At 40.1% G+C, this 27,831-nt stretch overlaps 1 protein-coding gene across 1 annotated transcript in view; it reads left to right on the top strand.

Annotated features, from left to right (window-relative positions):
• gpr158a (G protein-coupled receptor 158a) overlaps positions 1-27,831 on the top strand; it is a 193,917-nt gene that overhangs the window by 154,819 nt on the left and 11,267 nt on the right. Inside the window, exons 6-9 of the mRNA XM_007889712.2 lie at positions 2,790-2,899; positions 4,361-4,599; positions 9,626-9,764; positions 27,506-27,611. Of these exons, the coding sequence (XP_007887903.2) occupies positions 2,790-2,899; positions 4,361-4,599; positions 9,626-9,764; positions 27,506-27,611 (594 nt within the window). The remainder of the gene's footprint in view (positions 1-2,789; positions 2,900-4,360; positions 4,600-9,625; positions 9,765-27,505; positions 27,612-27,831) is intronic.

Raw genomic sequence — 27,831 nt, 5'->3', positions numbered from 1 at the left:
AGATCACTATAACTTGATTCAAAATAAACACACCCTCTGCAATCTGTCTCAGGGTGAAGAGGTCATACCCTATGCCTGCCAAAATATGCTCTGCAGCCAGATGCCAGAGAGAGACAGGAAACCATACTCTGCAATTAAATACAGAAGTCAGTGTCAGAGAAAGACATTGTATTGTTGGCTTCTTATGGACTTGATAATTATTTGACATTGCATCTTTAAACACAGCTGATAAATTCCACAGTCCACTGTGAAAGTCACAATTAAAATCAATGCAAAATGTTGCTCTAGATTTAGTCATTTCTCACCACCCCCACCACCAGAAAGAGAAGGGAGTCCTCCTGTGTCCTGGCCAACAGTCTCCCAAATAAAATTGGTCATTCACTTTCTGCAGGATATTGCTGTGTAAAAATTGGCTGCTATGTTTGGATACACAGTCACTTCACAGTAAAATCTGGTGTAGTCTCTTGACGACATGGTAAAGTGCTATATCAAATGCAGGGATTATTATTATTGATAAAATCACTGGATTTTAATATGATCAATGATTTGTAATCTGAGCTAAAGCTCATTAATGATGAAAGGCAACTCATGTGTCTCCTGGGATATTTGTAATACGTAGACATTAAATTTGCACTTTTGTTAATCTTGAAGTTTTGTTTTACAAATCCTTTTGCTTCTTTCAAGAACAACTGCTGGGGGAAAACAAAGGAGGTTTTGAATACGGCAAATCAAAAAACATCACATTACAACACAACACAAAAGCAATACAGATTTATATAGTGCCTTTCACATTAGGAGTACATCCCAAGATGTTTAACATGGGCACTCAAGCTGGGAGCCAAATGAGGTTGTGAAATGTAAGTGTGGTCAAAGTGGTAGGTCTTGAGATGTCCTCCAGTGTGTCTATACATTGATATGTAGACACGTTAGAGGGTCGCACTTTCAAGGCATTAGCTGAAATCCTCAACATTCCTGTAGATAAGTCATCAAGGATTTGCCTTGTTTTTACTTCGAAATGTGAGAGAATGCATATTATGAGGAGTTTCGAATCCAAAGCCGATAATCACATTACAGGCATTTCCAATAAGAAAGGAATCTTTCTTCACATCGAAAACATGATTTGTTCTTTGATAAAGACATCAGGCAATGGTTACAGCAATTTCAGTAGTATCTTCATGTCAACTACTAATGTGTTGTCTCGTGCGTGCGTTAAGCTTCAGTGCAGGAGTGCAAGGCTGGCCCAAACAAAAGTGTACTTAGTCATGCATGTGCAAATCCCAGGTACTCATTTTAGCCTCGCAGAGCAACTATGATCTGACAACGTGAGATAAGTCTATTTACTAAGCAATTTTTACAGCTACAAAATGGGGTTATAAAGAGGGAGGAATATGATTAATAAATAATCTTTGCCTTTAATATAGTACCTTACATATCAGGAGGATGTCTCAAAACACTTCACAGGATTCACTGTAAAGTGTAGGCAAACCTGGTAGCCAATTTGTGCACAGCAAGTACCCACAAATGGAATAACCAGTTTTATTTTGGGGAATGTTGGCCAGAATACTGAAAGAAACTACCCTCTGTTTTCGAAAATACCATGAGATCCTTAACCCTACCTGAACTGGCAAATTGGACTTCAGTTTGATATCTTCTCCGAACGATGGCACCTCTAAACAATGCAGCACACCTCAGCACTACATTGGAGTGTCAGCCTAGATAAAATGAGTTCTGAGTCCTGACATGGGGCTTGAACCCAATCTTCTGAGGTGAATGTGCTACCAACTAAGTCAAGTTTTCACTAAAATATCATATCTTAGAGCTTCCAAAATTCAGCAAATCTTCAGTGCAGTCTTAATTTTGAAGACCCTATGGAGTCCTGTAGCATATTGGTTAGCAAACTAGCCTCGCAAGCGAGAAGACCCCGGTTCGATTCCTGGGTGATGTGAAACCTTAGGCAAGTTTCCTTACTCCACACCTGTGTTTACCTAGTAGTAAGTAAGAACACGGTTTTTAGACCCTTGACGGATCGCTTTTCTGGGGATAATAATTCCTTAAAAAAGAGTTTTTTCTTAAATAATAAAAATAATTTGGTCAATCAATCTATGACTGTTTGTGGGACACTACTGTACGCAATTGGCTGCCACGTTTCACCCACAAAATATAGAGTCAATTCACTTTACAGTATATTCTGTGAAAAGCTTTGAAACTTCTCAATAACAGGATAAGGCCCTATAAAGGGCAACTATATACAAGGATAATTATTATAAGTCTATTTTCGAAATTCTTTAAAGATTCTTTACATAGAGTCATACTGCATGCAAAGTATTCAATAATAACAATGGTTGCAACCGCTGATCGGCGGCACATTTCTGCTTTTAACTCTCATTCAAGTGTACATTCCAGGCATTAATCTAACATTACATGTGTAAAGGTAAATAATTTAATGGAGTAGTTTTTCTCTTGTGGATAACAATAATAATCCATACTTTTAGCAGAGCATGCGTGAGTTCACACTTCACAGGAATATATCTATGCTTGGTTATATCAGGTCCAAATCCACTGACGACATGCATCAGCCAAATCCACGGCTGATTGAAGTCAACAGACTGTGTATTTGTAGGCAAACACGGCAGCCAGATTTGCACGCAGCAATGTCCCATGAACAGCCATGAAGTGAATGACCAGTTTTATTTGGGGAATTGTGTATATATACTCTAATAATGGAAATAAGAACCATAGACTGCTGGAATACTGGGTAAATCGGACTTGCCCTTGGTTTTCTCTTGCAGGTTGTTATATTGTACTTTGAGCCAAGCATATTCAGATGTATTCTTTTACGATGGGTTCGTCTTCTGGGCTTTGCTACAGTATATGGAACCGTGACTCTCAAGTTGTACAGGTACAATCTCTACTCTACCTCACACCATTATTTACTGCAACCAAACTAGGTCATTTCCTGCTCTTGATTAAATAATTCTTACATTTGATTTACTACCTTTCACAACGTGAGGGTGTCTCAAAGCGCTTCATGGGATATACTGTAAAAAGTAGTGACTATGTATTTTGTAGGCAAATGCAGCAGCCAATTTCCCCATAGCAGTGCCCTGCAAACAGCTATGAAGTGACCCATTTTATTTGGCGGTTTGTTGGCCCAGGGGATCTTTAACCTCCAACTGAACAGGCAGACAAGTGATTGGTTTAACATCTCAACTGAAGGTTGGCACCTCCGACAAATCAGTGTTTCTCAGTACTACATTGGAGTACCAGCCAGCACTATGAGTTCCAAGTCCCAGAGGCGAGAATGCTATCAATTGAGTCAGACAGTTGACACAATTGATTGACAAGACTACAGGGTGAAACATGTGAACATGTTTTATAACTGATTCAGTGTGATAATGATCAAATTGAATCATCACTAATTGAATCGTCACATTTTAACATCCTTTTTCCTAAAATCTGACCATGGACTGAATACTCGTTGACTTGGGTATTATGGTTGATTCAGAAACTTTCAGCCACTCGGCAGAGCCTGACTCCCTTTGTCGATCCTGGAGTCTGGGTTTGAGTGTTGCTGTACATTGTACCAATTGAGTTAAGTTGGTATCTTCTCTTAGATGCACTCAAATTCCGAACTCTATAACAGGGTGGAGAATTCTTTTGGCCCAGCCATGCTGAGGCAGGGACTTTTGGTAGGCATCCCCCTACCAACCATTATAAAGACATGCCTATTTGTAGTGATTGGCATATGATCAATCAACCCCAATATCCTTTGCCTTTCCCTAGCTCCAACAGTGCCATCACCATTATTTCTCACAGACCATTTGCCCATTTCCCAGTCAGCCTCTCCTGTAACTTCGAAAATCATTCGCAAACAGCCATTGCCCCTCTTTTTTTCTGCAGGGGCTATTCATCTACTTTTGCTGAATCGGTTTCACATGTCCATTGTATGAGAAAGGTTTCTTCTAATCTCTTGTCTTTCTCAGGGCTTATATTAAAAAAAATTAAATCTGTGTCCCATATTCACAGGTTAAATTATTACATCTCAATCATTTGTGCTTCTTAGTACTTTAAAGAGATAGATCATCGTTAATTAAGATTGGTATTGGATTCATTTACACGGCGAATGAACTGAGGCAGAAGGATTGACTTTTTTACCAGTGGTAGAATTTCAGTGTATCTAAACTAACTACTTCAACAACAATCACTTGCATTTATATAGCTCCCCTCAAGCAGGGTAGCATACCAGAGCGCGTGACAGTGACAGAGCACAACGCAGTGTTGGAAGGAGGGGGGAGAACTAGAAGGGGTCCATAACATTAATAGGAATGATGTGTTGATTCTGCTCTCTCTGATGCTGCAGGGTTTTGAAGGTTTTCCTATCCCGGACTGCGCAACGAATCCCATACATGACAAGCTGGAGGGTGGTGAGGATGCTGGGAATCATTCTACTCATAGTGTGCTGGTTCCTAATCTCGTGGACGTCTGCAGTCTGTGAGAACTTGGACAGAAATGTTCCACTGATTGCCCAGGGATGGACTGTGGATGGACTTCAGTTTAATATGTGCCTGTTGGACCGTTGGGACTACATGATGGCCATTGGTAGGTGTGACTTGCCTGAATATTACCTGTGGAAAATGTTATCTTGTACTTTCTGTTTCCTTCTGTTAGGGATGTACATTTAATAGAGGGAGAGATATTAATGCTGGCCAAGTATATAATAGTGATAACCCTTGCCTTTGATATAGTGCCTTATCACATCATTGCAACATCTCAAAGCGCTTCACAGGAATTCCTATAAAGTGCAGTGACTGTGTATTTGTCTATTGCTTTTTTCCCCAATACTCTGGTTAGCATCCATGCCTCTGTCCTCTTGACCTCTCAACCAAAATATGTGCGTTATATCTATGCCTTCAAAACAAATCTTGTCCAATATCCTTAAATCTTCATTTTGTCTGTTGAGTGCTCACTATTAAATCTATCAAGGTGCTGATAGATTACATTACATCTATCACATCTCTTAAGGCGTTTTGAAAGAGCCTACTTAAAAATGCACGTTCACCACACTTTGCAGTATATTCTGTGAAGTGCTTCAAGATGTCCTGATGTGAAAGGCACAATATCATAATCAAAAGATTTGATTATTATTAATAATAATCTTTACGTTTGGTATAGTGCCTTATGATGCCGTAAGGGGTCTCAAAGCGCTTCACAGGATTGTATTTGTAGGCAAACACGGCAGCACAATTGCATACAGCAATGTCCCACAAACAACCATGGAGTAAGTGAACAATTTTATTTGGGAGATTGTTGGCCAGGACTCTGGGAAGGAGAAACTCCCTTCTCTTTTCGAATAATGCCATGGGATCTTTAACAGGTCCCAGTTATTTAATGTGAACAGGCAGAAGGGACCTTGGTTTAATGTCTCATCTGAAGGACGGCACCTCCAACGAAGCTCTGCGTTAGAATGTCTTTTTAGAATATGAGAATTCAAGTCCCGATGTAGGATTTGAACCCATAAGCTTCTGACTCAGAGGCGAGAGCACTACCACTGAGCCAAGCTGACATACTTGGTATTATTGAGGTCTTTAAGTACAAATGAAAGTTTTTGCTATCTCTTAGGGTCTCTTTTCAAGTTAACCATGTGACTCTAACATCACGTTGATTATGTTTGTCTGCCCTCAAAGCACACAGCCACTGTACTTTATAACGTATCTGAGAAGTGCTTTGGAATAACCTCCTGACGTAAATGACACTATACCAAATGTAAGGATTATTAATATGGTTAAGAGGTCACTTTGTGACGCTTCCTCAGATCGTCCTCTACCACTGGAAGGTTATCGTGCTGATTCAGCCTGTACCTGCTGGGTTCAATCTGTTTCCTGACTTTGAAGCTCCTCTATTGTGCAGTGAGTTTCCACACTCCACGAGTGGGTTGCTGTTATTTAATGCGTTGAAACACATGTTAGTGGAGTTATTAAGCTGGTTGATTAGTGTGGAAAGTGATTGATTGCTGGAGTTTCCTCATCAGCTTCTAGCGTGGACTAATAACCTTATCGTAGCCTTATTGTAGCAGAGGAAATAAAGCTCCTCTCGGAGAGGAGGAGAAGAGAGAAATTTGACAGGAAATTGCTGTGAACCTCATTTTCACGGAGCTCCTATTCTAAGCTTTGTGTAGGTGTCAAGCTTCTCGTTTTGTTTCTGTAAAAGGAAAAATGCTGAATACTTTCAAAGTTTACATGAGGCATCATGGAGACTGGCACTGTCAGCCCCAATTGAAAACAGCTCTGTCCTGTACATGTGGGAGTCGGTCTAAGATTGAGCGTTTATTATTTGGCCTTAGCAGCACACTGACCTCTCAGCTCACCCATGTATAATTCATCCTGAGTGGTTCTTGAACGCACCTTACATTTTACACAGTAACAAAATCAAATGCAGAAGATTACTTCTAAAACAAAGTTGCCTGATACAAAAATTGAGTGAAATCACTCACATGTGGATTCAGGCAGAACAGGGAACACCTCGTTTTACTGTGAATTATCTTGAGGCGCTGCAAGGCCACGATATTCATACAAAGGCTATTAGCGTTAAGAGTAGCTCATGCTATATTTATATCACAGCAGCACAGCAATGCTGTTGTCTGCCCCCAGGACTCATTGGAATGATTTTAAATTGCATTTTATAAAGTAAACCCAAGGACAATACTCTTGGATGCAATGAATCGGCAGAACAAGAGGACGCAGGTTTAAAGTTGCAAAGGGCAATTTCAGTACAGGCACCAGGAAGGTTTTCTTCACTTGGAAAGTAATTAATGATTGAAACCAGTTGCCAGGAAGGGTGGTTGAAGCCAGAACCCTGGACTCTTTTTAAAAAAAAGTTTGATGTTGTGATGGGAGGAAGTCAGGGTGGGTATTGCAGAACAGGCTGGTCCAATTGTCCAGTTTCTCCTTACAGTTTGCTGCTACCCCCAATGGTTGATATAAGCTTGCTGGACAGCAATATCAATGGCAAGCTATACAGTTTTAACTGGTCAGACTCCAGCAGTACCCCAATGCACACTCTGGGGTCACCAAGCCTTGGCTCTTGCCAACCTGCACCTAATACCATCCAGAATTAGCTAAGCAGGGTGCGTCCCTCCGGGTAGAGAGTGTGCATTTCATTCCAACAACTTACCTCTGGAATTTCCATGTGTAGGTGGAATTCATGGTAATGTCATCTTGGTTTGGATACTCTTAAGCATAGTGATGGGTTTCTGCAAGTGTCAGACACCCATCTGACCAAAAAAAAATTGGTATAAGACTTGCTGTAAGAATTGATATAATCTTCTGTCAATAGTGACAAGGTGACAGTCAGCCCCCGGCACCAATCTCACAGCAATTGGATTTTGCAGGAAACCAATCTTATCAAACCGAGCTACCAGACTGCACAATATTACTGATATTGTTTTTAAAATAAATAGCAAGTAAAATTGGTTTTAAATAGGCTTGAGAATTTTCAGCTCCAACTTGAAGATAATTTTAACAAAATAGTTGTTTCCCGTTTCTAAAATCCGTAAACATTTTTTTTAAAAAAAGGACAGAAGCAAACAAAAAGCTTCAGGCTGCATCGGGAAGGTGATAGGATGGCTGTTCGGAAAAGATTAGATCAAATGATACCATAGAACCAGTCCTGTAGCTCAGTAGTTAGAGCACTCGCCTCGCAAGCGAGAAGCCTGGGTTTGATTCCCGGCAGGGCAAAACGTTGGGCAAGTTTCCTTACTCCACACGCCTCTGTTTACCTAGCAGTAAGTAAGAACCCGATTGTTAGTCGATTGGCAAATTGCTTTTCCGGGGGTAATAATTCCTTCGAAAGAATAAAATAATAATAAATTGGTCAATCAATCCACGACTGTTTGGCTGCCGCGTTTCGCCCACAAAATATGCAAATTCACTTTACAATGTGAAGAGCTTTGAAATGTCTCGAAAACGTGATAAGGCGCTATACCAAATGCAAGGATTATTATTATTATTATAAAGTATTAAGCGGCTGCATCTTTCTCGCCGTTTCCATGGATTTTATTAGTGGGGTCGCTGTACTCCAGCAATACCGATAAAACCCATCCAAACAAAAGGCAGCATTTGCAGTGATCGACTGGAAAGGGATAACTTAGAAGGCTGAGAGGCAGATGTGTTTTGCTTTGAAGAATAGACCATTTCCTGGTTAGCTGGAAGGCAGCTCATGTCCTAATGGATAACAGTGCGAGTTTTCAAAACTGAGGCTCAATTAATTTTGACAGTTAGTGCTTGGTTTATAGATGAACCAGCAACAAGCGTAAAAGGACAATTTTGTCAGATAAAGCTATTATAGGTTATAACATGAATAAAGGTGCAGAGCAGAGAGGAATAAATTGCCTCAGGAAAAGTTGCTTCTCTATTTATATCCTTCATTAGAGGTTCCTGTTGACATCCAGGCTCGAGCTCCAGAACAGTGTTTGGTGAAAGCAGAAGATTAGATTGATATTCTGTTGCATTATTTTTCCACTTTGATTCAGATTTCGAAAGCGCTATGCTGACAGCTAAAACTGTCCTTCTGTCTAAACTAATTTGGGGGAGATTGCTTTGTACCAAACGTCAGTTTACAGACACACCCCCTCACTGCATTTTTACAGCTAATGTACCATAAAACCTCACCAAAAGATGCTGGATTGAAGAGCCATGAGGCTCTTTAGGATAGGCTTCAACATTTTAATGTGGGTGTATTATGTCAGGAGAGGAAGCATAATCGTCAGTGAGGTGGAAATATAATTATATAAGAAAATGATAGTGGGTTAGACTTCGGGCTGAGTTTTGAATTCAGCCCAGACTGATGGGATGAAAACTTTTAGTCTGCCGTAGTTTACAAAGGAACACTGACCTCTTCAGAACAAAGATAAATGTAAATGGTTCAAAGGGTTGAAGCCCCTACCAAGTGCTGTGAAGGCAGATGTTTGTTACTGACATATTGGGTGAATTACTGTTATTTCCACATCATCAGGTTGCCACTGTTGTAATTTCCAGCGCCCTACTCACGTGCAAGAAATGCCACTAATATTGTTTTGTTAGTGAAGTGATGCCAGCAGTGCTTCTTCCACATACCACAAATGGGGGCAATGCACAAGTCATATTTTTAGCCAACTAGTCACAGAGGCCAGGTATGCCATGCTTTCTGTTAGCATGTATCCACAGGTGACCCACACTATAAGCGAAGCAACACTATATTGAAGGTCACTCTAACAAGGTTTCCCAGTACATGGTTGAGAATGTAGAGGGAGAACCTCAATCTTCTGGGCCTAAATTTATTGTATTCTCTCCGAGTTTCAGAGCATACAGAATTTTACACATTCTTAAATACGGCCTTAATTTTGATGCTCTTTCTCTGTAAGTTTCTTATAAGTACCTCAGTACAGAATTCAACAACTTAATAAATTCTGCCCGCTTCGAAATGCTGTCAAAAATCAAGTGCATCTAGACTTCACTTGAATTTCTACCCTGTAATTTGTAAGGAAATGTACCACACAAAATAGGATAACTTCCCTTTAGAAGGATATTTTAGGACGGGTGATTCACGAAGCTCCGAGTCATCCATTCCTTCTGTGCTTTTTCTTCCGCAGCTGAATTTCTCTTCCTCCTCTGGGGGGTATATCTCTGCTATGCCGTGCGGACAGTGCCATCAGCATTTCATGAACCACGCTACATGGCTGTCGCTGTCCATAATGAACTCATTCTATCTGCTGTATTCCATACCATCAGGTAAGAATTCTGCTGGCTTTTCCACCTGACCACTGTGAGAGTCAATTGGCCTTTTCCTTTTGTCCGATGAGGTGTCATCCTGGCTCCGTTGGTAACATCTCTCACCTCTGGGTCAGAAGGTTGTGGGTTCAAGCCCCACTTTGAGACTTTGAACTCATTTAGTCTAAGCTGACACTCCATTGTTCTTTGGATGAGACATTATGTGGAGTCCTGTAGCTCAGTGGTTAGAGCATTCGCTTTACGTGAGAGATCTGAGTTCAATTCCAGGCAGGTCAGGGCGAAACCTTGGGCAAGTTTCCTTACTCCACACAGAGCCTAATAATAATCCCTCCAAAACCAAAAACAATAATAAATTGGTCATTTTCAATCTACGACTGTTTGTGGGACATTGCTGTGTGCCATTGGCTGCCGCGTTTGCCCACAAATATACAGTCAATTCACTTTAAAGTATATTCTGTGAAGCGCTTTGGGACGTCCTCCCGACGTGAAAAGCGCTATATCAAATGCAAGGATTATTATTATTATTATTAAATCGAGGTCCCATCTGCCTGTTGAAGTGGACGTTAATAATTCCATGGCAGTATTTGAAAAGAAAAGGGAGTTTCTTCTGGTTTTCTGGCCAACAATGTCCCAGAAAAAAATGATCATTCATTTCATCGTGGTCTATGGGGCTTTGCTGCATGCAAATTGGCTATTACATTCACCTACAAAACACACAGGCACTGCACTTTACAGTACATCATGTGAATCACTTTGGAAACTTCTCCCGACTTGTATGGCTCTACATAAAATGCAAGGATCATTATTATAGCACCTTTTGTGTTGGGAGGATCTCTCAAAGCACTTCACAGGTTATATTGTAAAGTGTAGTGATTGCCCGTTTCATAGGTAAACACAGCTACAAATACAAAGTCATTACACTTCACACAATCTTTGTCAATCACTTTGAGACATTCTCAACAACATTGGCACCATTTCAATTATTGTCTAGTGTAAATGTAACTTAGCACTTCCGACTGCAACAATTTATATTGTTTTCCTGCTCCCACAGAGGTAACCCTAAGACCTCTTTCAAGACTGTCAAATTCAGTCCTAAAGTAGGAACGTTATTAAAGTATGAACCCATGTCAACTCGAACAGTTACACATGTGCGTAGGATGCGTAAGGTTGAGACTGCCCCAAATCACTGGAACAAGGGATATTCAGCTCACACATTTCTCCAATCACCCACGTTCTCCCACATCACAAGATTACTTTGAATGAAGAAGGCTCTTAGTTCCATCCGATCTCATCCTTCCAGAACACCCACTCTACCATCCCCCATCACAACATGAAGCAGCTTTTTAAATGAGTTGACAATCTGTTTGAGTTGTTGATTAGCCTCTGCATAAAGAGACTTTGAACTCATTTAGTCTAAGCTGACACTCCATGTTTGAGTCATTGATTAGCCTCTGCTTAAAGAAAAGCTTCCTGATATCTGTCCTGAAATTGCCCTTTACAATTCTAAACCTATGTCTTCTTATTATCGTACTCACTTGAATTCTGAAGTATTGATCTGGGGTTACTTTTTCATTTTAAATGTTATACACCGGCATAGTTGCCATCTTCTTGGATAGGAAACAATAACAACAAATTACATTTTTCTAGCGCCTTTCTCATTGGAAGGACGTCCCAAGGCCCTTGAAACACATTACTGAAATCCATTGAGGTTCAGGGAGAAGGGGCAGTCCAAACTCAGCAGAGAGCTAGAAAATGTTACATTGTCAATACAAAAATGGTGAGCGTTTTGTTGGCAAACCACAGATACAGACCAACTCACATTGTGCTCGGGTTGAATGGCTCGGATACAGTATGTCATTCAGCCTGCCAACTGCATGCTCCCCGAGTTCACCTCTCTGGAGTACATTTTAATGAGATCAATCCTGCCTCAAAGTGACAGCACTACCAATTTGTGCAAAATCAATCACATATGCTGTTTTTACAAAGGAGAATGGCAGTATTTTGACTCAGCCAATCTAGCTGTTGGTGGTAGGGTGATGATGGTCGGTCTCTTTACCCTTGAGTTAGGGATAGTGAACATGTCCAGCACAATGTAAAGGTTGAGGACAGGATTGGACTTTGCTGTGGTGTCGCCTGGTGATGATCAGGCGGCCAACATTCCCCTGTCGCTGCTCAAACATGAATAGTGACTACTGTTCTTTTGGTTAGCCAAGAGTCTGATACATGCAGAAACCCATCACTATGCTTTAGAATATCCAAACCAGACACACTTGCATGCCACGTATGCATGCAAATGTCCCTGTGTCTGGAACAGAATGCGCACTGTCTCCTTGGAGAGATGCACCCTGCTTTTGGAGAATATTAGGATCTGGCCAAGGCTTGAGGACACCATACTGTGCGCAGTGAGAGTGAGATCCATTGAGTGAGAGTGGAGTCCTGTAGCTCAGTGGTTAGAGCACTCGCTTTGCAAGTGAGAGACCTGAGTTCAATTCCAGGCAGAGGGCGAAACCTTGGGCAAGTTTCCTTACTCCACACAGAGCCTAATAATAATAATTCCTCCAAAACCAAAACCAATAATAAATTGGTCATTTTCAATCTACGACTGTTTGTGGGACATTGCTGTGCGCAATTGGCTGCCGGGTTCGCCCACAAATATACAGTCAATTCACTTTACAGTATGTTCTGTGAAGCGCTTTGGGATGCCCTCCCAACGTGAAAAGCGCTATACCAAATGCAAGGATTATTATTATTATTATTGTAACGATTATAACTGGGTATATAAGTGGAAAACAGTTGTGAAACCATCATTGATGGTAAGGGACGAAAATAAGCAATTTATTTTGTAAAAATCCCACATTGACTGTTTACTACCATTGACTGAGTAATGGGGCACAGAGTGCTTTAAATGACTGATTGCATTTCTAATTGAATTTCAAACAAAATATTATTTTTCCATTTCTTTGGAATATTGAGTGAATTAGTAAACACATAGTAAAAGTTGTACTTTCCTTAATATTTAAATAGTGATGTAACAGTTAATGTAAATCATAACATTCTTTATGATAATTTGCTTGTCCCTTGTGCCCTCCTTTCCACCATCAGCAGCCAGACTTTCAGCCACTAGACCACAAAACTCTGGGACTCTCAATCCCTCTGCCTTGCCCCCTCCTTCCCCATCTTTAGGTTGCGCCTGAAAACCTTCATCTTCTACTGTGCCTATGGTCACCTCCCCCCAGCTCAGTGTTGAGCTCCGTTACTGTCAAGTGTGCTGGGACGCTACCTTGTGTGAGGAGCGTTATATAAATGCAAGTTGTTGTTGAATATGTTTATCCTTACATTTGAAGTAACACCTTATCACACTGTCGAAGCACTTCACGGGATTTTTATTGCGAAGTGTAGTGTCGAATATGGTTGCCAAGTTGCACACAACACTGTCTCACAAACAGCCATGACATGAATGATGAATTTTATCTGGAGAATTGTTATTACCCAGAGGATGATGATATTAGTGTCCATATTTATGAATTATTTAAGCTGTACTATTTAGGAATCTGCATATACCAAGGCTTATTGCAATGCTTTGTTTTGCCCTATTTCATTCATTTTCCGTAGTCCTGTAGCTCAGTGGTTAGAGCACTCGCCTCGCAAGCGAGAGACCTGGATTCGATTCCCGGCAGGGCAAAACCTTGGGCAAGTTTCTTTCCTCCACACGCCTGATAATAATCCCTCAAGAAAAAAANGCAATAATTAAATTGGTCACTTCAATCCACGACTGTTTGTGGGACACTGCTGTGCCCAATTGGCTGCTGCGTTTCGCCCACAAATATACTGTCAATTCATTTTACAGTCTATTCTGTGACGCGCTTTGAGACGCCTAGAAGACGTGAAAAGTGCTGTATCAAATGTAAGGATTATTATTATTATCTCCTGCAGATCAGCTATTCAGCTCTTCATTCCTCAGCTTCTGACTGTTCCTGTCTATCTTGCGCCGGTTCCCACTGTCACCTCCAATCCCGCCCACTGATCAAGAATGATCAAGATCAAGCTCCACCTTAGGCTTCCCCATTACCAAGGAGACCAGCGCAGCCCAGTCAGTGGCCACTTAGCTGGTAGCCAAACATCCTGGCTCCACTCCATTCATGCTCATAAAGAGGCCCTGAACTGTCAGCTGGCCTCAATGAGTGAGAGTAGCCATGCTGGTGCAAAGCCAGCCAAAGCATACCTTGACCCTGCTTTCCCCTGCTGTGAGCACAACAGTACCATGCAATCAAATGTACCTTTCCACCCACTGTAGTTTCAGTCAAATAAAGTCACGAGATTGGATGTACTGATCACTACATTTGATTATAATGCCTTTCACATCAGGAAGATGTCCCAAAGCGCTTCACAGGATATATGGTAAAGTGGAGTGACTTTGTGTTTTTGTTGGCAAATACATCAGCAGTTTATCATCAGTTTAACTTTAACTATTCAAATGATATTTTGAATAAAAGCTGGGATATGTTATTTATACATTTGCCTACCAAACTCTAGTCACTACACGTGACAGGAAATCCTGTGAAGCACTTTGACACGACCTCCTGACATGAAAGCTCTGTATGAAATGCAAGAATGATTATTACAAGTAATATTATTCATCTCTGTTTTGCTTTGCTAACCGTTTATAAACAAATATATTTTTGTCCTTCGCTGTCTAATTTTATGATTCAGTAATATATTTTCCATACATTAGTGTGTTTCCAAGAGTAAATTTGCAGACAAACTTAATTTCATGGCAGAGTGTTTTTATTTGCTTACATACTGATATTTTTCATTTAATGGGATAAATCCTTACGAGATTAAAAAGTGATAGGTTTGATATGTACTTTGAGCACACTAAGGTAATATAATTAATGTACAGCTTGGTCATTCATACTGTGATTTCAAATAATCCATCTCTGCATTTGATATAGTGCCTTTCACATCGGGAGGATTTCTCAAAATGCTTCACAGGATTTTACCTCGGAGTGTAGAGACTGTACACTTTGTAGGCAAATATGGAAGCCATTTTGTACACAGCAGAATCCCACACATGGCTGTGAAGTGAATGACCAATTTTATCTGGGGGATTGTTGGCCAGCACACAGGAAGCAACTCCCTCTTCTTTTCAAATAGGCCCATTGGGATCTTTACTGTCCATCTGAACCTGCAGGCAAGACCTCGGTTTAACATTTCATCTAAAGGACAGTACCTCTGGCAATCATAAAATCATAGAATTTTACAGCACAGAAGGAGGCCATTCGGTCCATCGTGTCTGATCTCGTTTAATAGCTCTTTTATAAGGGCTATTCAAATTAATCCCACTCCCCCAATGTAGACCCCCACCTCTGACAACCTAGACTATATGAGTTCAACATCTCAATGTGGAGCTTGAACCCAGAACCTTCTGATTCAGTGGTGACAGTCCTACAAATTGAGCCAGGCTGACGCCTAATTTTTATAATAATAATACTTACATTTGGTATGTGGCCAGCCTTTGACTTTGGCAGGGCATCCAAGTTATTGTAAATTAAAGGTCATGTTAACAAAGGTCTCGTGGTAACATAGATTTTTAGGACCTGCTGCCGTGGAGCCTGACTTATACACTGAAGCTATTGATGTTTCTTCCAGTCTGCTGCCAAGTCACAAGTCCACCGCATTTCTGGTGGTAAATCAAAGTTTTAATTTAAATTTCACCCTTTTCTTCTCCCCCCCCAACCTCAAAAACTCAAACCAGGAGGACGAAGACTCACAGATGTTCCAACTAATTCAGTAATGGTGTTTTAATTGGGGCATTGTTGTCCAGGATACCTGGAAAAACTTCCAGCTCTTTGCAAACAGTGCCACAGATCCTTAAAGTCCACCTGACCAGGCAAACAATAGCTCAGTTTAATGTCCAAAGTACAGCACTTCCAACAACGCAGCATTCTCCCCGCACTGTTTCCAAGGATGAGTGAATGCAGCTGTCAAGAAAGATCGGATAGGTTGAGACGATTGAGAGTGGACCTGATAGAGGTATTTAAGATTATGAAAGGATTTGAAATAGTGGATGTTGATAGACCGTTTTCACTTGTTGGAGAGTCCAAAACTAGAGCTTATAAATATGATAGCTAATAGTAGATTTAGGGAGTTTAGAAAGATCTGTGGTTGAAGCAAATACATTGTTTCAAACTGGCTTTGCCCACAAAATACACAGTCAATCCACTATTCACTATATTCTGTCAGGCGCTTTGAGATGTCTCGTCAACGTGATGTGTTGCTATATCAAATGCAAGGATTATTATTATTACATTATTATTATTATTAGTTATTATTATATTATTATTAAGTCTTACTCCTTTACAGAGTGCCACACTTTGCAGTCTGGCGAGAGCGAGACCAGCCTGGAGATTGTTAACACAATAAAATGTATGACGAAAGGAGCAAATCACACCTTTATTATTTTGAAAGAGCACATTTCACACCAAGGCTCATTTGCCTGTCTGAAGTGTTCAGGTTTTATAGCTTTCACACGGTCGTTTGGGCTCTTTGGATCTGCTGTGATTGTTCTCTTTAATGATAAATGGTATTTGTTCAGTTTCGCTCAAATACGGCCAAAACTAAATCATCTTAAAATTATGGGGGATGGGGGAGGCTTGTTGTACGAAGCTGTTTATAGACACATTGTTATTTGTTGGATAGAACAACATCCTGCTGGTAGTTTGCTGCCTGGGTTAAATATATCGAGGGGGGATGGGGAGGATGAAACTCAACTTGTGATGTGATGATTATCACATGAACCGAAAATGTGGTTAAAGCCTGTGCTTAAAACTCGACCTCACCAACAGGTTCAATAAATAAAAACTTACATTTGATATAGCGCCATTCACACTGAGAGGACATCTCAAAGTGCTTCATAGGATTTACTGTAAAGTGGGGTGACTGTAGGCAAATGCGGCAGCCAACGTCCCACAAACAGCCATCGAGTGAAATTACCAATTTTATGCAGGGAATTGTTGGCCACAACACAAGGAGAAGTTCCCTTCTCTTTGAAGATAGTGCCATGGGATGTTTAACGTCCACTTGAACAGGCAGACGTGACCTCAGTTTAACATTTCATCCAAAAGATGATGCAGCATCCTTTTTACATACCCTTTAATACATCTACTACCCAGTATCCATCTGTGTCTCTTTTAAATAGCATTATTGCTTCAGTCTCTTTAGCTTGCTAAGAGAGCATTCCACATCCTCACAAACCCCTGGGCAAAATACATATTCTCACAGTCGGAGGGGGAGGGAGGAGTGGGGGGATGTACACTCTCAAACCTATCATTTAAGGATAGGCTTTCTATCCATCTGAGAATTAACACATCATATGGTACATTTCGCTTCCTATTGTAAATGGAACATAAAAGCAATAGGCCCTGATATTAACAGAGCATATCGCTGACTGAAGTTTCAAGAAATGATGTCTCAATAAGCCTGATAAGTGGATTGCACTTTGGCTGCTTTGGCTGTGAGAGTATTAGCTGGAAGGGAAGGCATTTAATAACTCAACTCAAACAGAGATTAATATTCTCTTTTATGTACCTCACACATCACTTTAAATTTGTGTGCAGTGTTTTGCACAGAAATACTCTGTGATTTAATAAGCCGTGATCAGAAAATATTTATTTTGCAGACACGTTGGAAATTATAGGGAGTACCTCAGTGCAGACACTTCAAAGGAAAATACATCTCTAGGGGAAAGTCCTTTGAATGTTAAGTACTTACCCCGAGATATGGGCCAGGTGCTAATTTGCTATTTATGCTAATATGTTCTTTAAAGAGGAAAAATATATATTAATAAGTCCTTTCCATAGATCTCTGAGTGAAACTATTTAATGAATGAAAAAGATTCGGCAGTGATGGGACACAAGAGGATCTCTGCAGATCCCTCTGTTTCATAGGACTGCTCTTTTTGTTCTCAGCTCAGTCAGGAGCTGTCTTTGTAGTTAATCTTTACTACAACTCAGTAGTCTTTCCTCCAACTCCACTCCCCTCTCCCCACCATCAATTTTCTCCCCTCCTCTCCTGAAGGTGCATGCTGGGGTATAATTCCTTTTCCATGGGAGGGCTGTGGAGGTGGTGGGGGGAGCGCCTGCCTTCAGTACACCACCACGGTGTAGATAATGTGGATTCCTGTAGCTCAGTGGTTAGAGCACTCGCCTTGCAAGCGAGGAGCCTGGGTTTGATTCCCGGCAGGGCAAAATGTTGGGCAAGGTTCCTTACTCCACACGCCTCTGTTTACCTAGCAGTGAGTGGGAACCCGATTGTTAGTCGATTGGCAGATCGCTTTTCCGGGGGTAATAATTCCTTCAAAAAAAGAAATAATAATAAATCGATCACTCCATCCACAACTGTTTGTGGCACACTGCAGTGCACAATTTTCGTCCACAAAATATACAGTCAATTCACTTTACAGTATATTCTGTGAAGCGCTTTGAGACGTCTCAAAAACATGATCAGGCGCTATATCAAATGCAAGGATTATTATTATTAGCAGGCAATTTGACTGTGGGGAACGGGAGAGTAATCACACATCTCCATGTTGCACTCGCCAGATGCCATGCAGACCACATACACATACACTGTCCAACAGAGATCATTGAATATTGATCAGAAGCAGAGGCAACGCCACTGTTAATTGCTTTGAGACACGACCCCACGTGAAGGGTGCTATATAAATGCAAGTTGTTGGTGTTTTGATTTCCTCTCTTCCTAAGCTCAGGGCCACTATTGCCAAATGTAGTTCATTCACCAATACCCTAGCAGGGATTAACTAACTCAGCGCAGAGCTTTACTGAGCAAACAAAATAACTTGGCTTTCACAGCCTGCTTCAACCTTCAGGATTCTACTAAAATTCAGTAAGATTTTGGATTGAGATCTGACAGACAAGTGAGGCCATATTCCCTGGAGAAAATGACAGTTCTGCTAAACCATTGTATCAAGCCTGTCACTCACGTTACCTTCTGGAGAATTCAACTTGTGTTTCTCTTGGCTAGTCATTGATAGCTTTGAGCCTGCCAATTCTGCACCTCTTCCCCAGTGGAGCTACTGAATAATGTAGGAGGTTTCAAATGAGGAATTTGGACAGGTTTTCAACTGTGAAGATGATTGGTAAAAGGTGTGTGAGATAGGAAGAGGTGACATGTGAAAGCAACACTGGCCAGAGGGACTGTAATAGTCATTTTGAACATACCTACATTCCCAAGAAATGTCACTGTTTGTCACTTTCAGAATTCTACTAAAATTTTGATATGCTAAACTTCACATAAGACACATCAGTTGGGACCATACATTTAATATGATTTATGCAAAGAATGAGTTACGTCAAACTTGCATGGAATATAAACTCTTGAACAGGACTTGGGAAGATGTATGAACTTAGGGATTATACAATTTATACAGATTAGACTTATGCGGGTTTTATTGCCTAAGCATATAAGACCGAATTATCAAAAAGACATTCGAAAAATTCCATCTGAATTTACTCTAATTACGTAGCATTTCAGAATGTCCAGAAGTTGATGGATTTGTTGAAGTCAGTCTTGGCTTTGAAACTAGTTTCCTGTACTTCTTAAACAAAATTTACAGAAAGAACAACTTCAAAATTAAGCTTGTATGTAAGAATCGCCAAATTCTGGGAGCTCTGAAATGCTGGATAAATCAAGTAAATCTAGACACAGGTGGAATTTCTCCCCCAATTAATTATTCTGGCAGACTTGTCAGAGTGGCTAATGGGATGAGAACGCTCATTCAGATTCAGTCTCTTCTACAAGGACAGGGATTTACTTCAATGAATTCTAATATGCATTCATATGATTCGGCTGCCTGTACCATAGTGGCATGAATGAGTGAGTGGCAACGATAGCACTATTTAATCTTCAGATCTGAACAATTTAAATCCAGACTTTGAACATGACCTGGGGCTGAGCACTGATCTTAACATGGTAAATGCAAATGGTAGTTAAAACAAAATTGTTTAAAATCTATGGAAGTGTCTTCAGCCCTCGGGGATGCTAGAGTGTGATCATATTGCATAAGTAGTTTGAACGAGGATGTGGAGGTTACAATATTTAAGACAAATAAACTCTCAATTTATGAAATGGCAGCCAAGGAAGTTATAACTTTACCACTGTTATCTTCTGTAAATTTAAATAGTATTTTAATAAAAATGTGTTAGCTTGGCTCAGTGGTGGCACTCTCGCCACTGAATCAGAAGGATTCAAGCCCCACATCAGGACTTGGAACTCATCCAGTTTATGCAATGTATAGGTTGGGGTGTGCTGTATTGTCAGAGGTGCCATCATTTGGATGAAACGTTAATGCAAGGTCCCGTCTGCCTGTCGAAGTGAACTTTAAGGATGCCATGGCACTATTCAAAAAGAGAAAGGAGTTTTTCCCAGTGTCCTACCCAACAATCTCTCAAATTCATTTTTATCCCCCAAATAAAATTGGTCACTCACTGCATGGCTGATTGTGAGATACAGCTGCGCACAAATTGACTCCCACGTTAGCCCACAAAATATACAGTCACACCACTTTATAGTATATCCTGCAAAGCTCTTTTAGATGTCTCGACGACGTGATAAGTGCTTCTTTGCACCATTTTAATTATGTTTTCTCATAGTTTCAATCAACAAATGTGTTGCCAAGCCAGTGGATTGAGACATAAGAACATAAGAAATGCTAGACGAGAAAAGACCAAGGTCCATCTAGTTCTCTTTCCACCTTCCTGGTGGTCGCAAGCATATATGTCCCAAACTACTTATGAACTATACCCCATAATGTTATTTCCTAAAAGAAAACTACCTAATCTGTGTTTAAATGAATCAACACTTCCTGCTTCAACCGTCTCCCTATTCGTTCACTTAAATAGTGTTTGCGTAGATTTGTTCTGAATTTACCCCCTTCGATCGCAGGCCGTGTCCTCTGGTTTTACTATTCTGGACAAGTTAAAACAGCTTGTCATGATCTATATTGTCTAGCATGAGACCTTAAATTTCACCCACTCTTAGCCTGTTTGTTCTGACATTTAAGATTGCACTGTTGTTAACTTCATTCTTAATTTGGAAGCTGATTCTTTTTACAGCTGCGGAAACACAGCTTCCAAATTAAGTCTGAATTGAAGAGCTTTCATCGATTCAGTGATATCTGTAAAGACAAAATGGTACAAGATACAACTAGGTAGCAAATCAGACCTCTGAGGTCTTCACTTGGCATTTCTTGACACTGCAAAATTGCTAATATAGGGAAGGAATTATGATAAATCCAAAACTTAGTTTAAAGCTTATCATTTAGTTTGTTATGATTAGGGGTCAGCTTGGCTTGGTTGGCAAAACTCTTCTCTCTATTTCAGAAGGTTTCGCCCACAAAATGTACAGTCGATTCACTTTACAGTATATTCTGTGAAGCGCTTTGTGACATCTAGAAGACGTGATAAGGTGCTATATCATATGCAAGGATTATTATTATTATTAAAGTTATGGATTCACCACCTCATCAGGGCTTGAGCTCATAGCCTAGGCTGACACTCCCATTATAGTGGAGTCCTGTAGCTCAGTGGTTAGAGCACTCGCCTTGCAAGCGAGACACCTGAGTTCAATTCCAGGCAGGGCGAAACTTTGGGCAAGTTTCCTTACTCCACACACCTAATAATAATCCCTCCAAAAAACAAAACAATAATAAATTGGTCATTTTCAATCCATGATTGTTTATGGGACACTACTGTGCGCAATTGGCTGCCGTGTTTCGCCCACAAATATACAGTCAATTCACTTCACAGTATATTCTGTGAAGCGCCTTGAGACGTCTAGAAGACGTGAAAAGCACTATATCAAATGCAAGGATTATTATATTATAGTGCTGGGGCAGTGCGGTATTGTTGGAGGTGCCATTCTTCGGATGAGCTATTAAGCCAAGGTCCCATCTGGCTGTTCAGGTGGATGGCACTAATTCAAATAGAGAAGGGAGTTTCTCCTGATGTCCTTGCCAACAACTCCTCACCTACCACTTCATGGCTGTTTGTGGGGCATTGCTGTGTGCAAAATTGACTACAAAATATACAGTCACTACATTTTACAGCATATCCTGTGAAGCACATTGAGATGTTCTCCCAATATGAAAGGTTCAGTATCAAATGCAAGGATTATCATTAGAAATTAAGCCCAACTGAAAGGCCTCAGCCACCCATCTTGAATTCCGTCTTCATGGGGATAATTTTCGAGCACTGATCTTACTTGTGCAATCAGTATGCCTGAGTATTGTGGATGTTCTGGGGTTAATCACATTCCGTTAGTTATTAAGATTCAACTTTTCGATGTGCCCTTATGAAGGGATTCATCATTGTGTGTTTTGGACCCCTCTGAATCTGAAATTTGGATTTACATTGTACTCATGCCTATATAATTTGAACCAGTAGTCTATAAATAAATACATTTGCCAAAGAAATATGGCTATTATAATATACAGCTTGCACCAGTTCATTGCAATTTTTATGTTGAACCAGCACCACCTCTACAAGGTAATTGCAAATATAATAGCAGAATACTATTCAGAAATGCCTCAGGAAAGTAGTCTTCAACCTTTCATCACCTGTTATGTTTGTGACATATCTATCTATGGCATGTTCGAAATTTTAATTTCAAGTTTGAAAACTTCCCCAATAATCCACCCTGAAGATTGTAATGTTATTAAGAATGCTGCTAGCTTTTCGATAGTATTAAATGTTCAGATACCCCAAGGCAGCACAAGGCAGCAAAACAGGAGGGCACAGGTCTAGCGTTGCAACGAGCCAATTTGAGAACAGATGCCAGGAAGTGTTTATTTACCTGGATGGTAATTAATGACTACAATTGGTTGCCCAGAAGGGTGGCTGAAGCTTGGACCTTGAAAATACTTAAGAACCAGCTTGTTATTGTATTGGAAGGAAGCGAGGGTAGACATTCTGGAAGGATGAGGTCAAATGGGCCAAAAGGCCTTCTTCATCCCAACTTCTCTTGTGATCTCTTGAGATTAAGGCAGCGGTTTAGCATGTATGTTTGTACATTCAGTGCACTGCTTTGCTTAGGTGTCGGCCTGGCTCACTTTGTAGCACTCTTGTCTCTAAGTCAGAAGGTTGTTGGTCCAAGCCCCACATCGGGACTACGAACTCTAGACCAACACTCCAATACAGTGCTGGGAGTGTACTGTGTTGTTGGACGAGATGTTAAACCGAAATCCCGTCTGCCTGTTCAGGTAAACGTTAAAGATTCTGTGGCACTATTCAAAAAGAGAAGTGGGTTTCTCTTGGAATCCCATCTCCCAGTTAAAAATGGTGATTCATTTCATTGCCGTTCATGGATCATTGGTGTGCGCAAATGATTGCTACGTTTTGCCTACAAAATTACACAGTCACTACACTTTACAGCAAATCCTGTGAAACGTTTTGAGATGTCCTCCTGACATGAAATGTGCAATATCAAATGTGAGGATTATTATTAACAGGGCTGGCTGTATAATTGACAATTCACCATTCTAACAAAGACACTAGTTTGTCACAGTGGTTGCAGAATAATTGAGCGTTGATGAATCATCCGAGTTTAACTTTTAGCAATGTGACATTTCTTTCAAGTCAACACTACTTCAGAAAGATCCTTATAATTCTCCAGAGAGCAGAGTATAGCATGAAAGAATATGTACAAAACTGAAGGAAAGGCTTTCAGTCTTTTCAAATAATTTGTTTGACAACAGAAGAATAAGCATCAAAGGATTGATGCCAAGTAAATACGTACCACATTGTTCATAGATTTTCGTATTATTAATAATAGTTCAGACCAGTCATTTATTTACTAAATCTGAAAATCAAATCTGGTTGCAGTATTTGATTTGAACCAGTTGAAAGACATCAAAGTCAGTAAATAATAAGTACAGAATTGAAAAATGTTATTGAACTTAATATCTCTGGATCAATTCCAGTTAAGTTAACTGATTGAATGAGCAAGAAAAANCTTCCCAAACATTTACCTGAATATCTATTAAGAATGCTATTTTTTCAAATAAAGAAAGAAGGCTCATTCTGTTTCACACACATTTCAGTATTAACACATTTGTATGCTACCTGCACATGGAAATTTCCATGTGTCTGGAATGGAATGTGCCCTCTCTGCCCAGAGGGATGTAACCTGCTTAACTAATTCTAGAGATTATTCAGCGCAGCTTGACACAAGCCAAGCCTTGTGGACCCCAGAGTGTGTGTTGGGTACTGCTGCAGGTTATCCAACTAAAAATCACATAGTTTGCCATTCAGAGAACTGTCTGACAAGCTTCTCGCTGCTTGTCCAGCTAGGACGACCCTACCCATTTGGCTTTGGCTTACAGAGTTAAGTGGAAGGAATCCCTGATCCCAGTAACTACTGCAAAAGCTTCAATTTAGGATTTTAGGAATAATCGTGATTGGAAAGAATCATTACTGTCTCTATGTCTATTAAAGTCAAATAGTTATCAATAATAAAGAAATAAAGACTTCTACATTTCTCTAACTCTCATCCCTTCAATCAATCCTTTCACCAAATAGTGATCTAATTCCCTCTTGAATTTGCTGACACAATCTGCCTTGTCTGCCTGCCTCCCTGGTTAGTCTATTCCATGTATTCAATACTTTCTGTGTATTTTCAATTTATAAAACAACAATTTACATTTATATAGCTCTGTTCACATTGGGAGGAGGTGTCAAAGTGCTTTCCGCAGCTGACTGGGAGCCCGAGCTGCAGGAGGGGAATTGAGAGGAGGTGGAAATCTTATAAATTAGCTTGGACTGAATGTTGAGGGATGTCACTTCCAATTTAACCATCTTCTGTTAGTGCAAAGCTTTTCCACATAGGTGAGTTAGATTCCTTCCCAATTATATACTCACAGCATTAAATATTGTATATTCATAACCCAGTTCAAAAATTAAAGTGATATATTCATTGCTAAAACATTGTTCAAATTCTCAAGCACTGATGGATTATATTAGTTCAGGCAGTTCTGCCCTGAATTACAGGATCAATCGCAATACTGACTACAATCGCAATACTAAATACCCAGTGCTGATTATCCATTCGCCAGTAAGTTTCCAGAGAATGAGAACATTGAATGTTCCACTGGTCCATTAACTGCAAGACCTTGGCAATGAAACTTATAGCAACTCCAAGGTCTGTGCACTTCCATAGAGACAATAGAAGGCTCACACGCATTAACTTAACTGTGACTGGAGAATCACACCTTGTGTTTTTGCCCTTATAACCAGAAATCAGACACTATAATAATATTAATCCTTACATTTGCTATAACGTCTTATCATGTCTTCGAGACGTCTTGAAATGCTTCACAGAATACACTGTAAAGTGAATTGACTGTACATTTTGTGAGCAAAATATGATATTTTATTATAACTGGTGTAAAACAGCCCTTTAGAATACATTTTTATGCTATGATAGTTTTACAATCTTTTTCCAAGAGTCCACAATTCACGTCCATATATGACCCATGAGTTTCTGTTGTTATGAATCAGTTGTCGGTGGTTCCCATGGATTATCCAGTTGGTCAAATTATCCTGGTTATATAATGGCGTATTATGTAGCAAATTCAAATGGATTTACTCAACAAGAAAATTGGAATTGTATCCCACCCTGAACCATAAGAAACTCAACTCAACACAATTGATTTACAGAGCAGAGTTCCTATGGTCGGTGTGAAGTGTATCCAGTTACCAGAAAGAGTTTCCACTAAGGTTCTTTATTAAGGAATCCCAATTGAAACCAGTGCATATCAGACGCCCACAAAAAAATGGTTTAACAATATTTTTTATCTATACATCTGAATAAGTCATGATACTGGAAAGGTTTTTCTGGTACTTGCACATTCTGCATATCTGTAAGAGACATGGCAGTTAAAAGAGCACAAGGCAGTCACATTTGGGCTATTACAATTGATAGTTTTTAATCTGTGCTTGCAGTTTTATCGAAATTCCTTTGCTCATTAGCTTCTGAATACCAAAAAATGCAATTTGCTACATTTCATATCCTCTTTATTCAACTGCAATGGCACCATCTGTCATTCTCCTGGGAGCAGAGCAGCAATGGGACTGATGCCAAAAGCTGTCTTTGGTTGTGACTGATTGAGGCTGATCAAGAACACAACAGGAAAGAAGCATAACACTCACGGGATCTCACAAGTGCCAAACAGCAAGGCCCTTATCTGTCCGTATTGCACTGGCTGTTTACAAGCATAAACTGGTGATATGGTGATTTTCAAAACTTCCCTTTTTGACCGTGTCTATGGTCATCTCCCCCTTCCCCCTCTCTCCTCCTCCCTGCTTGGCTTAAAGCACGCAAGATGTTAGTCTACATGAAGGACACCATATAAATGCAACCTGTTGTTAATGCCAGATCCATCTGGGCTTTCGGGAAGAAACTAGATAGATATATCAAAAGGAATAATTTGCAGGGTATTGGGAAAAAGGCAGGTAAATGGGACTGAATTGATTGCTCTTAAAGGAGCCAGCACAGACATGATGGGCTGAATGTGGCCTTCCTCCTGGCTGTAAATGTCTATGGTCCTATCAATTTGTAGTTCTTAAAATAACATTTTATATTCATGAGGCTGGCAGTAGTATATATTAACAGGGTTGGGTAGGGTCAGTGCAGTTTATGCAGTTGAGAATGGTGCATTATCAGTGAGGCTAGGGCTTGTACACATTAATAAAGAGAGAATTGTGTGACTCTAAGGTTAGGGAAGAGTTTATCAGAGATTTTAGGGTTAGTGAACATGAGGTGGAAGTCAATGCATAATAATGAGGTTCATTATATGTTAATGAAAGAGATAGTGTGCAATAATGAGGTTAGAGTGGACGTGCATTGGTGTCTCAATGTTGAGGTTTGAGTCTCGGCACAATGAAGTTGAGAGTATGTGTGTTATCACTGTCAATACTGCTGCAGTATTAAAGAGCCACTTGTATTTTAATGAGTTTGGAACCAGTGCACATTAAGCAGGTCACTATGCAAAATGAGAGAGAAGCATAGCGCTTATGATAGCTTTTTGCTCCCCGGCCCCTTTTGCTCTCAGCCCTCTCCCCAGTCTTGGTGACCAGCCAGCTGTGTAAATAATTTTGAGACGACCCCCTGATATGAAAGGCACAATATAAATTATATTGTGTTTTAAGATATGTCCCCAAAATATAATTGCTTGATATCACAGCCAAGTCCAGCATGCTAAAATATTTCAGTGTTTTTTTGGTGGTAATATTTGCTTTTACTGCAGGATGGACAAACCAGGTTTGCAAAACAAATACAACAGCAATTTATATAGCAGCAATTTATATAGCGCCCTTCATGCAGGATAGTGTCTTGGACCACTTACCTATGCAGATAGAAACACAGGAAGGATTGAAAGAAAGCAAGGCGAAGTGGAAAATCAGAGAAAATAAATAAAAGTCAATTTCAAAAGCTGTTAAATGAACATCGAGAGAGAATCATGTCACCTCCAACACAATGCAGTTGACATTTATATAGTGCCTTTCACGTTGGAACTGTTGTATAACGGTGCAGTAGCTAAATATGTATTGTAAACTAAGTTTCTATAATAAATTAATCCACATAAAATATTTTATTACAGTAAATCACATGAAGTTAGGCTCCGTTTCAAAGGAATTTTAATGGTAAAATTGGGTTTCTCTTTGCAGGTTTATGCTGGTGTCAAGTCTACACGGTGATTGGATGCTCATGCTGTTCTTTGCTCACACACATTTGACTGTGACTGTGACTCTGGGGTTGCTTCTGATCCCAAAGGTACTGCTGACTTGTCGTATCTGTAAATTAATATGCTTAAGCTGCACAATGTTTAGATATTATTGCATTCATTCATTCATTCATTCATTCATTCATAGAAACAACTTGTATTTACAGAACTATAGAAATAGAAGAAAGCCGTTCGGCCCATAATGTTTATGCTGGATCGTTTAAGAATAATCCTTTCAGTCCTTTTTATCTGCCTTTCCCCATACCCCTT

This window comes from Callorhinchus milii, unplaced genomic scaffold (assembly GCF_018977255.1).
Source record: "Callorhinchus milii isolate IMCB2004 unplaced genomic scaffold, IMCB_Cmil_1.0 Scaffold2, whole genome shotgun sequence".
Classification (NCBI taxonomy): Eukaryota; Metazoa; Chordata; class Chondrichthyes; order Chimaeriformes; family Callorhinchidae; genus Callorhinchus; species Callorhinchus milii.
This window is presented reverse-complemented; position numbering and strand designations above follow the sequence as displayed.